This window comes from Phycodurus eques, chromosome 9 (assembly GCF_024500275.1).
Source record: "Phycodurus eques isolate BA_2022a chromosome 9, UOR_Pequ_1.1, whole genome shotgun sequence".
Lineage (NCBI taxonomy): Eukaryota > Metazoa > Chordata > Actinopteri > Syngnathiformes > Syngnathidae > Phycodurus > Phycodurus eques.
The window spans coordinates 18,637,603-18,650,115 of NC_084533.1; the positions used below are offsets into that span (position 1 = coordinate 18,637,603).

At 43.5% G+C, this 12,513-nt stretch overlaps 1 protein-coding gene across 1 annotated transcript; it reads right to left on the reverse strand.

The window, feature by feature from the left end:
* Positions 1 to 47: 47 nt before the first annotated feature.
* hdx (highly divergent homeobox) lies at positions 48 to 9,774 on the reverse strand. Its single transcript, XM_061686513.1, has 11 exons — positions 9,655 to 9,774; positions 8,846 to 8,991; positions 8,125 to 8,271; positions 6,863 to 8,014; positions 6,735 to 6,785; positions 4,500 to 4,646; positions 1,669 to 1,867; positions 1,505 to 1,581; positions 1,084 to 1,182; positions 829 to 951; positions 48 to 746 (listed from the first exon to the last, which is right to left on the reverse strand). The coding sequence occupies exons 2-11, from the start codon at positions 8,909 to 8,911 to the stop codon at positions 489 to 491; spliced, it is 2,319 nt and encodes a 772-aa protein (XP_061542497.1). The 5' UTR covers positions 8,912 to 8,991; positions 9,655 to 9,774; the 3' UTR covers positions 48 to 488.
* Between the last annotated feature and the right edge of the window lie 2,739 nt (positions 9,775 to 12,513).

Consider the following 12,513-nt stretch of genomic DNA (forward strand, 5'->3'; position numbering starts at 1 on the left):
CTCCCACCAACAGTGAAAGGCAAAGGACACGTCTCTTTTCAATTGTGCACAGAAAGCTCATGGCCACAGATATTCCCATTGGTCTCAGAATAATGTAGAGCATTTCTCAATGCTTGTAATTTGACTTGGTTGTCAGTGTTGTGATGCTGATTCTTTCCACTACAGTGGCATGTGCCATACACATTATACTGTATGATACAGTATATACTTCAAGTTGCTGTAGTTTAGTAATTTAGTTATTGATGAGTGAGAAACAGTCACAAGTCAGTTGTTAGTTATTTATTCTTTTCTCAAAACCTGACCAGAGCAAGGCGAATCAAATGCAATAAAAATAAATTGAGTGAGCCAAATAGCCATAGTGAAGCTTCAATCCACAGGCACTGGGCATTGAGCATGTGTTTGTAATGCTAGTAACTGCTGTTTAAAATAAGTTTCTGTGAAGCATCTGGAAACATTTGTTTGTGCAGAAGTTGGTATATGTGAAATAGTCACTCATGTTCTTGCACTCCTTGCATTTGCTCCTCTGATGCAGAGGGCCCAATAACTTTAATGCAACCGTCTTCTTTAATGTTCATCAGTGGGGAACCATCGTTTGCTAGCTCCTGCGTATGCTCAACACTGCTTGTTGTCATGGTAATGTGGTAGTTGGAGGACTTGTCTTCGGACACAACATCAGGCAGAGTTCCTCTGTCCTTTGTCATGTCCCACACCTGGTCCGAAGGCTGAGGTAGACTGGCAATGAGTTCCTGACCATAAAATGATAAACTATTCAACAAACATTGAACAAGTTCAGGTTGGTATTCAAATTAAACATACTGTTAAATGTACCTGCTGTTTCTCCACATCTTTATTCCTAACAGCGCTAAATAGCCTCTTTGTAAAGCTTGCGAGGTCCAGATATTTTTGTTTTTGGTTCTCTAGCTCATTTTCCAAGAACTGGACTTCCTCATGCTGAAAGGTTCCAAAACAAAAACCTTGAGTTTAAGTGATTTCAGTTGGCAGGACAAGGATTCTTCAGAGACACTTTCATCGGCTCGAATGACGACACACATTAATGCAAGGTCTTACTGTATGTGTACTTACCTTGAATTCAAGCAGGCTTTGCATCTGTTCTAGATCTAAGGGCACTATTTCACCCTCATTGTCATCTTCCTCTTCATCCCCATCAATTACTTCAATCTTCTATAAAGAAAAACAACTAAATGTTACAGTCAAGTCATCAAAAACATGGCAAAAACTGATTATAATACTATGCACTAAAAATATTACTATATATTATATATGTATCTTAAGTACATTTTTGCAGAAGTGAATAATAATAATGACTGTATAGAATTGTTCAACAACAGAAATAACAGACAAGAACACTAGAGTAAGAAATTTAAACTGAGTCACAAAGCATACTTAGACTGCATATGTATATCAAAGCTATATAATTTAATAAATACAGTATTTTTAAAGAGGCTAAATGTAGTAACACTGAACTATAGAAGGAGACACATACCACATTATTAGCCAGTGGTGCAGCACCAGTCACATCTGTTCCATTTTCATCTCTATGGTGTGAGTCAATGGTGCTATCTGGAGGCGAGAGTGCTGCATTAACACTGAGTCGCACAGTTCAGAGAGAGGTAAACGATGATGCGAGTGTTGCATCAGTGGCCACACCTTCAGAGAGGCAGAGAGATACCCCATCATTTAAGTCATCTCCGAGTTCGGGTGTTCTGAGACGATCTTCAGGGCTAAACGCCACCGGAGATTCACCTCTGGGTGAGCTTGTGTTTGTGAATACAGCAGGCCCACCTTGAGGAGGGGGTATTTCAATACTCATGAGACGGTACTTTCTTCGTCTGTTGCTGATCCATGTCTGCCATCCAGGTATAAATGAAAGACACAGTGGCATGTGACTAAGGTATGCACAAAAAGGTGAGGTCACATTCAATAGAATACAAGCATAGTATAATTTGTATATAGCTTAATTTAAAAGCATTTCATGCTCTCACATTTCTCTTAAAACATAAGTTTATATGTTCCATTATGCGTTACACAAAACCATGTTCTCTACTGCATTAACAGTTTTAAACTAATGTACACTTGGCACCCACGTCCAACAAGGTTGAACACCTGTGTCCTGTAGGTGGCGTTAAAGTCCATTGTTCTTGAGGATCTGATTTATCTATATTTACTAACAGTCACAACTCACAAGTACCAGCCATGCTTTGAAACTTTCAGGGAAGCCCAGACAACACAACGGATCGATACAAAGTCTGCATCACTGCAGACGCTGCATCGATCCGCCTGTCGATCTCCCGTTCCAGGATCTCATCCCTGACCCAGAGAGGCCACTCCACCCTTTTCCGACTGAGGACCATTGTCTCAGATATAGAGGTGCTGATTTTCATCCCGGCTGCTTCACACTTTGCTGCGAACCACTTCAGTGAGAGTTGGAGATCACGGCTTGATGAAGCCAACAACCACATAATCTGCAATAAGCAAAGATGCAATACTGCGGACACCAAAGCAGACCCCCTCGACGCATCGGCTGCGCCTAGAAATTTAGTCCATAAAAGTTATGAACAGAAACGGTGACAAAGGGCAGCCTTGGCGGAGTCCAACCCTCACCGGAAACAAGTCCGACTTACTGGCAGTAATGCGGAACAAACTCTGACACTGGTTGTACAGGGACAGAACAGCGCACATCAGGGGGTTCGGCACCCCATACTCTTGAAGGACCCCCACAGGACACCCCGAGGGATACGGTAAAATGCCTTCTCAAAGTCCACCAAACATATCTAGACTGGTTGGGCGAACTCCCATGCATCCTTGAGTACCCTGCCGAGGGTGGAGAGCTGGTCCAATGTGCCACGGCCAGGACGAAAACCACACTGCTCCTCCTGAATCTGAGGTTCGACTTCCTGACGGACCCTCCTCTCCAGCACCCTTGAATAGACCTTACCAGGGAGGCTGAGGAATGTGATCCCCCTGTAGTTGGAACACAGCCTCCACTCCCCCTTACTACCACCCCAGTCTGCCAATCCAGAGGCACTGTCCCAGATGACCACGCGATGTTGCAGAGGCGTGTCAACCAGAACAGCTCCACAACATCCACTTGGACACAATGTCCTCCGCCTCCCCCGGGAGGTGAGTGAAGTTCTGCCGGAGGTGGGAGTGGAAACTCCTTCTGACAGGGGATTCTGCCAGATGTTCCCAGCAGACCCTCACAATACGTTTGGGCCTGCCAGGTCGGTCCGGCATCTTCCCCCACCATCGGAGCAAACTCACCACCAGGTGGTGATCAGTTGACAGCTCCGCCCCTCTCTTCACCAGAGTGTCCAAGACATGCGGCCGCAAGTCCGACGAAGCGACCACAAAGTCGATCATCGAACCGTGTGGCCTGGTGCCAAGTGCACGTATGGACACCCTTATGCTTGAACATGGTGTTCCTTATGGACAATCCACGGTGAGCATGGAAGTCCAACAACAGAACAACACTTTCTGAACGGGGGGGGCAGTCCCCCAGCAGAACGATGGAGTCCCCAGCGGGAGCGCTCTCCAGTTCCACCTCCAAGGACTCCAAAAAGGGTGGGTACTCTGAACTGCTGTTTGGTGCATAGGCACAAACAACAGTCAGGACACATCCCCCCACCCGAAGGCAGAACGAGGCTACCCTCTCATCCACTGGGGTCAACCCCAATGTACAGGCGCCGAACCGGTGGGCAATAAGTATACCCACACCTGCTCGGCGCCTCTCACCGTGGGCAACTCCAGAGTGGAAGAGAGTCCAAGAGGAGTGGTACCAGAGCCCAAGCCATGCGTGGAGATGAGCCCGACTATATCTAGTCGTAACTTCTCAACCTCACACACCAGCTCGGGCTCCTTCCCTGCCAGAGAGGTGACATTCCACGTCCCTAGAGCCAGTCTCTGTAGCCGGGGATCGGATCGCCAAGGTCCCCGCCTTTGGCCACCGCCAAGCTCACACTGCACCCGACCCCTATGGCCCCTCCAACAGGTGGTCAGGCCAAGGGTAGGGGGACCCACCATTACCCTTTCAGGCTATGTCCGGCCGGGTACCATGGGCACCAGGCGCTCGCCTTCGAGCCCCACCTCCAGGCCTTGCTCCAGAGGGGGGCCCCGGTGACCTGCGTCTGGGCAAGGGAAACTTATATCCATTTGTTTTATTCATCATAGGGATTTTTGGAGCCGTGTTTTGTCTGGTCCCTCACTTAGGACCTATTTGCCATGGGTGACCCTACCAGGGGCGTGAAGCCCCAGACAACTTAGCTCCTAGGATCATTGGGACACACAAACCCCTCCACCATGTTAAGGCGATGGCTCAAGGAGGGGACATTTATAAAATACAAAAAAATCGAAAACTTTTTTTTCCATTTTCCCCTATACCGATGTATAATGTGCACTATTGACCTTTGACAATTTTTTGGGGGAAAGAATGCGCATTATACATGAGAAATTACGATAGTTTTACCCAGAGAAGTTTTTACCTTAACTATTTCACTGTCTACATTGAGCTGGTTTGCTGCAGCAGTGATCTTTTCCCTGCAGACTGAGCCCAGACTGGTCATGCCCCTGTCCCAGTAGCGCTTTAGTTGAATGATATCCCCGTCACTGAACTGGGTTCGATCCTGCAACTGAACACACAACGAGCACAGATGATAAGCACCATCTATATTTAGAAACCAGACACAAGCCTAGAAAATGTCAGCAAGGATACAATTAAAGAAATCAACATTGCAAAAAGTTTTGTCTCCATTGCACTTACAAAAATCTGACACATCTCTGTGCAAAAAGTGTGGCTACCGTTCACAAATATTACCACAGAGCAGTACTTTCAATTCTTGATCAGAGTAAGTAGTAAAAGTAAAAAACATGAAAATGTCCCTTCATGATAAATTTTAATATATAATCAACTCAACTATACTCTTTATTTATTTTTATTTTTTTCCTTTTCTTGAACACACACATCACTGGTCATGTTAATTTAACTTGCAAAGCAAAGCTGTATGAAGAAAAAAAATCTGCCTTTACAAAAGATAATATCCAGTTTGCTTGACACCATCAGCGATGTGAAGAATTATGTAGAACTTCTTACCAATAGCTCCTTCAACTAGAGTAGTTTGTTCCTCTGAATCAAAATAATACCAACAGTTCAGTACAGGTTGGTGGAGTTCTACCCTACTGCAACCACGTTTTTAAAAGAAATACATAGTAAATGAAACTTGAGCATTTTTGTCTTTAAGAAAAAAATTATTCGACAGCTCTTTACTTGATCTCATTATATTACTGCATTTTCACAAATAGTGGCCAGGGGGGCTAATGAAATGCAGACAGGGAAAGGCATCAATTGCAGCAGGGTTGGAGTGGTATTTGGGAGCCTTTCTGTGTGGTGCTTAACAAATGTATTAGACCCCTGTCATAAAGAGACCATCCAGCATGAACGTTTTAATGCGGACTTTTTCCATTTCTTTTCGATTTCGATATTTTACAATTTTGAACAAGAATGAGGAATTTCAAGCTGAATTCACCTTTTTATACCCAATTTTAGCCTGGGCTTCTTTGAGAAGTCAGAAATGAATCAAGCATAACATTCAACCAGTAAAACATGTTCTGTGCAGGAATGCTATGAAATAACTCTAGATCAGACATTCTGATAAATAATGTTTTGATTTGTTTTTTTCTCCCAAAACAGTGTATTATAAACTATCATTTGGGTTAGGGTGTCTACATCCTGGTGAATTAACCACTACAGAAACATAAACAAGAATTTGGACAAATATCAGCATTGTTAATTTTTGGGCAGCTGTGGCATAAACCTTACATTGTCTACCTTAGGGTTTTCCAAACATTATTGACTCAAGACACACAAATCTCATTGCACACCACCAAACAAACATTTCTTACAAAGTATGAATACCAAAATAAATTATTATTGTTTTAATTATCGGCGGCACGGTGGACGTCTGGTTAGAGCGTCTGCCTCACAGTTCTAAGGACCGGGGTTCAATCCCCGGCCCCGCCTGTGTGGAGTTTGCATGTTCTCCCTGTACCTGCGTGGGTTTTCTCTGGGCACTTCGGTTTCCTCTCACATCCCAAAAACATGCTTGGTAGGTTAATTGAAGACTCTAAATTGCCCGTAGGTGTGAATGTGAATGCAAATGGTTGTTTGTTTATATGTGCCCTGAGATTGGCTGGCAACCAGTTCAGGGTGTACCTCGCCTCCTGCCCAATGATAGCTGGGATAGGCTCCAGCGCTCCCGTGACCCTTGTGAGGATAAGCGCCTCAGATAATGGATGGATGGATGTTTTAATTATCTTGTCTCAATTTACTGGTACTTACAAGAGGAGCACATATTTCCTCTGCCTGCTACTTCACATTGCGTGCATAGATAGGTGAACAAAAATATATTTGTTATTGACAAATAATAATTTTCTGATAATATCAGTGAAATTGGATAATTTGCCACAGAACTCAGAACATTATTGTGCCACTGCACAATTGGGAATCACTGGTTTACATTACAATGGTCGAATGAAAATGTTGAGCACTGCTGCAGGTTTATACAAAATTCCTACATTCCATTTTTGGAAAAATAAACAATATTACCACTATATTATTTATGGCCACTATTTGAGGAACTACAGTATGTAGGTATACCTAATGAAGTGTCCATTGAGTGTATGCTGCACTCTGGCACTGGATTTGGCACAACGGGACTCACTGTTCTTTTTCTGGAGTTGCTGATAACCCAAGTGGCAGCACTGACTGGAGTCTGTAAACAAAGAAAACCCCAATCAGAATGTGGCTTTCAATTCACTTAGATGGTTGACTTCTTAAAACCTCTCTTACTTGTGAGCTGGCTTCCCCAGAAAGTGAGGTTTGTGTGAAAGAGGAGCTGCCCTGATGAGTTAAGTTGCTATCAAGCAGCAGATTTTGGGAGCAGGTCGTGCTCATTGAGTGGCTACCTATTGACAGAGACGACGTCTGCTCCTGATGCATGTTATTCTGAGCAGCCATATTTGCCAGTTCTTCTTCCCTTTGCCACTCATCTTCTTCATCTGCGGTTTCCATTGCAATGGAAAAGTTATGACTGGTATCCAAAGTGCGTGAAACTGGCCTCTGCATCTCAGGGCCTTTTAGAGTAGAACCTAGTCCAGGTTTAATTCTGCTGCCTTCACCTCTTTCTACTAAGGTGAACACCTGCTGGATGCAGGATTTCTGCTCTGAGGTAGGATTCAAGTTTTGGAGTGGGAGGGACATTTGGGTCTTGTGTGGAACAGCGGGTGGTTGTTGTGGATTGGTCTCAGCTCTGGGCTGAAGTTGAGCCTGGGACTGAGGGCAAGCTGACCATGGCTGAGTCTGTGCAGTACCAAATGGTCGAGTCCAGCTGGGAGGTAGGCCTCGTACCCCTCCAGGCAAGCCTACATCCTTGAGGGACAAGCTTGTCTTCATGTCCCTTCCAGCAGTGTAGACCAGAGATGCAGAGGCAGATGTGAGGGAAGGCAGGTTCTGAGACAGTGACACAAGCTTGGAGTGAAGAGACGAGGATCTAGAGTTGGTTCTGCGCTGCACAGCTTGGCTGAATAAGGAGCAGGGAGGGAGTGCTGAGAGCTCAGATTCTGACCGTAGGGGCCCTGTGGGTTTTGGCTCTAGGCGAGGGTTGGAGTAGATACTTGTGTGTATGACGTCGTTATTATTGTTGTTGTTGTTCCCACTCCTAAGAGGCGAGGGAGAAGAAGCAGAGGAAGATGATGACGAGAAAGAGGGGAAGGAGGTTGATGTAGGGAGAAGGTGCGCACGAGTATGGATATTCCGCACAGCAGTGATTTCAGCTGGGAGCAATGCTGCTACAGACAGCCCATGATTGGACAAAGCTCCTCCAGCTAGTGTGTGATTGGACAACAGTTCCCCAGCAAGTCCATGACTAGGTAAGGGATGAGACATGCCTCCATTCTGATCTCCTTTAGAGGCAAGTTTCCGTCTTTTGTTACCGACCCATGTCTATAGGGAAAGGTACAATTTGATCAGTAACACTAAAAAAAGAACATTGCAAAGACTAACTGAGTTGAATGAAGACACTCAAAGAAAATTAATTATTTTGTTATCCTTACCCGCACAACGCTGAAGTCAAGTTTGGCCTCCTGAGCACATTGCAGTATTAACTGGAAGCAAGCCTTGCTCTGATTGGTCATTCCATTATCATAGTAACGCTCCAGGATCATCTGCTGTTCCACTGTGAATACTGACCGCAGGTTCATCTAAGAAGCAATCACAAACAATAATTTCACAAAGTATATAGTATTTTACAGATGGGCAATTCCCTTTTGCTGCTTCATGTACTCCATTACCTTTGCAGTCAACAAGCAATTTCTATATTTTATAGTATGACCACACTACCAGACACCTTACATTGGTTATAGTGACTTGTTTGCTGTAGCGCTATAGAAACTCCAACTACTGGAGACAAATTCTTGTGTGTTTTTAACATATGTGGCCAATAAAAATTACTTTGATTACAGCAGCCATTTTGATGTCAGTTTGAGAAGGCACAGCTTTTTCTACTAAGACGGACAGGGTTGTTAACAATCAACACTATTCAGCTATCCCAGACAGTCAAAACAGTGTGATATAGCAAGGCAGCATACATAACAGGAGCCCAAAACCATAGCAGTACACTATAAACATTGGCTTCTCTTACTTCTGTAGGTCCTAGTGGTTTCTGTAAAATGCATCTGTTTAAAAAACGTTTTGTGTGTGTATGTGAGTGTGGAGGGAGGGGGGTGGGGGGTTGGTTAAGAGTACAGATTTGCCAAAAAGCATGATTATACTCACAGTCTGGAGGCCACGCCTCTGTGGCCATGAATCCATGCTGCTACTGGAGGGGAATGGAGCTGCCATGCTGATCACAGCAAAACATCCATGGTTTTATGTTGTCACCATCTCACTTGTCCACATCCTGTCTCAGTGCACCTGACCCACTGTTGGGGAAATGTAAGCAAAGCAGAGAACTTTAAAGTTTAATTCTAAAGGTAAATATTGTTTCCCCCTCAAATGAAAAGTTGTATACATCCATCCAGCTACCAGGGGAACAAAACAAAGCAGTTGTTCATTGTATAATAATAACAAAAAGTAGTGATCAACGTTGTAAAGTCATCTCAAGAGGTTTCAGATTAACACAAACGAAAATCACATGTACTGTCGTACGACCAATAAGCATCCAGCGGCTGTACTTTGGCAGGCTCAGTGCGCATAGCCACAGTCGGCATCGTTAACCGTAACAGAGATAATTAGCATGGGGATTGAGAAATATACCTCCCACTCCGCAAGCGTCTACCTCCAGTTTTTTTTTTTTTTTTTTTGCCACTTACAGGCACACAGCAAACAATCCCGGTGAGCGACACATTGGAACAGTAGCTTTAAACGTAGTTAGCTTGCAGGCCCGAGCGGCCATGTCTGGAACAGCAGAAGCGAGCTAGCATTAGCATAGCTGTCCTAAGAGGACAGCTGCAGCTAAAGTTTTCCTTTAAAACCGAGATTTCCAGAGCCCCACCGCTACCATTCCGCTGACCCTGGTTTCGAGTGGATAGCAACACAAACCTAACGGAAAACAACTGAAGCAAAAACAGAAATTATGTCGATACTTGCTGTGTCCAATTCAGACGAAGGTCCTAAATTCAAGCAGATTTCTTCCCCACGGTCTCCGTTGCTAGACAATGAAATCAGATCGTCCGATCATCAATTCTAATCATGATTGTGACGTGTAGACGGACGCGGACCAATGGGAGCGCGAGATCATCGTTGTGACATCCGGAGAGGGCCCCGCCTCTCGTTGACTTTGTGGAGAAGGGAGCCTCGCAAGGAAGACTTGGAAACAACACGGAAGCACACGCGCTTAGGTTCGTTCCTCCTAAACTGACAATATCGTATTTTCTTAAGACAGTGCAAAAGTTTGGTGCATACTAAAATCGTCAACGTGTTACTGTTTGTTTGTTGTTGGTACATGTCACATATCTGGCAAGTGTTACTTTTCTTTTGAAAGTATTTAAACTAAAACAACTAATAAAACATATCACACACACATTATTGTATCCAATTTTATTTCAATACACATAAACGTGCCTTTTCTTGAGTAGTAGACACTTTTTAGGGATTTATTTAACAGAACCCGAACTAATGGACAGAGTAGGTGACCTGAAATACACAAATGCATTGTGATTAAATACTGAGAACCACTGAGAACATAGGACAAATCTTACTAAAATTTCCCATCAATTGCTTTTGCAATCTTTTTGTTTTGTTAAGAGACTGTGGACACCCTGTATATTATTGTGGCGCTGATGAGTCGCACAAGGAAATGAAGGCTCTTTATTGAGTAAATTGCATAAAGAACACGCTAGCATTTTACGCAGCTGGTAAGTTGTCCGCAGAGTTGGTGTCATGTGGGGGGCATGCATGCGCCACGCCCCACCACCCAAAAAAGAGCTGTGCCCTGCCACAGATCCTTGCAGTGGAGCATTTATGTTCCAATCTTTATAATTTCATCAAAGTCTAAATTGATTTATTTCAACTGCTAACATTGAGATAAAGACAAAATGAAAATAAGAACAAAGCTATTGATCATTTGCATCTAGTCACGTCACTTCCTGTCAAAGTATGTATCACACGTATGATCAACAGTGAGCTGACTGCTTTCAAACCTAGCCTAGCATTTGTCGCCTCCACAGCAGTAGCCTATGCGAGAATTCTCCACTTGAAAAAAATCTGTTTTCTGACCACAGCCGCTCAATACTCCAGAAAATAAAAGGCCCATCTTGGTTCAGCTGGAGTTTGAGGTACGTGACGTATATGATACAAGCGAGTGGAAGGACACCATCGCCTGTCCGTCACATACAGAAAAATGCCCAGTACGCCGACTCAACTGTTTTAAATCTAAGCCATGTTTAATTTACCTTTTACCCGCCGTGAAATACATGTTTTATAGTGCTTAATGTTGAATGTGTGTGTGTGTGTGTGGCTGCTGTGGCATATGCCTGAAGAAAAGCAGCCCCAGACCATCACACTACCACCACGTTTGACTGTTGGTGTGATGTTCTTTTTCTGAAATGCTGTGCTATATTTACACCAGATGTAATGAGACACACAACTTCCAAAAACCTCTACTTTCATCTCGTCAGTCCATATAATATTCTTACAAAAGTCTTCAGATTCATTCAGTCATTCAGATTTTTTTTTTTTTTTTTCCGAACGTAAGATGTGCCATTATGTTCTTTTTGGTCAGCAGTGATTTTCACTTTGGAACTCTGCCATGGACGCCATTTTTGCCCAGTCTCTTCCTTATTGTTGTGTCATGAACACTGATCTTAACTGAGGCAAGGGAGGCCTGCAGTTCTTTAGAAATTGTCCTGAGTTCCTTTGTGACCTCCTGGATGAGTCATTGCTGTTCTCTTGGAGTAAGCTTTGTAGACCTGGGAAGGTTCACCACTGTTCCATGTTTTCTTTATGGGAGGATAATGGCTCTCACTATGGTTCGCTGGAATCCCAAAGCTTTTGTAACCCTTTCCAGACTGATAGATCTTAATGACTTTTTTTTCTCGATTGTTCTGGAATTTCTGTGGATTGTGTCATTTTGTTGCAGCTTTATAATAAAGATAATATAGAAAAATAATAAATAGCACGTGTAGAGCACACACCCAAGCATTCCATTATATACACAACAACTTGATGGACAACTATTTTTAAAATCAGAGTCAAAGTATAATAGTTTGTTTAACTATAGTTCAAGGTACCGTAAAAAGGGATTTAGTAACAAAAAATGCTTTCAATATCTCAAGGTTATTTATCACATATGACAACTTGAAATTTTGGTTCAGATTTTAGCAAAAATCGTGAACATTGACCCACATGATTTGCTTTCGCGGGCCACATAAAATGATGTGGTGGGCTGGATCTGGCCCCGGGCCTTGAGTTTGACACCTGTGTGTGGAAAAGTATTTCAAAATACAGTTAAGCCAAATCTAAAAAACATTTTACATGTGACTTCACCATGATTTTATTGTCTTTGCTTTAGCGTGTCAATTTTATTAATATAGTGCCGCAAAAGTTATCTGAGGGGCACTTAACATATGGAGCATTCTGGAACCATGCACGTTCGTGTCCTCACATATAAAGAAAACCAACAGAAGCCCACTGATAGGCTAAACATCGTGTAAAAAATAGGCAAGGAGGACAAATCTCTGTAAATTACACCTATGCTACAGGAAGCTGACTTTTTTTAGTCTCTTTTGAAGGTGTGGGTGTGTGCGTTTGTATTTGAGGGGGTGACGCGTTCATCCATGACGTCACCAGTGTCTAATTTGCACAGCAGGGGGCGCTGTTCTTCGCAGTGATTGCTAAATCAAGAGGCGCAGATGCAGACGACTGCTGCGGATTTCCCCATGCACTACGATCGTTAGTCATGCACGTTCCGCATTTTCGGTTGAGGCAAACTCAACAAGAAGACC

Excerpts from the sequence above, each read along its gene's own strand:
- hdx (XM_061686513.1), bottom strand. The coding sequence starts at position 8,911 with ATGGCAGCTCCATTCCCCTCCAGTAGCAGCATGGATTCATGGCCACAG. Across the intron at positions 8,015-8,124 it reads TTGACTTCAGCGTTGTGCGG|ACATGGGTCGGTAACAAAAG; the intron begins GTAAGGATAACA and ends CTTTCCCTATAG. Across the intron at positions 1,582-1,668 it reads ATCTCTCTGCCTCTCTGAAG|ATAGCACCATTGACTCACAC; the intron begins GTGTGGCCACTG and ends TCTCGCCTCCAG.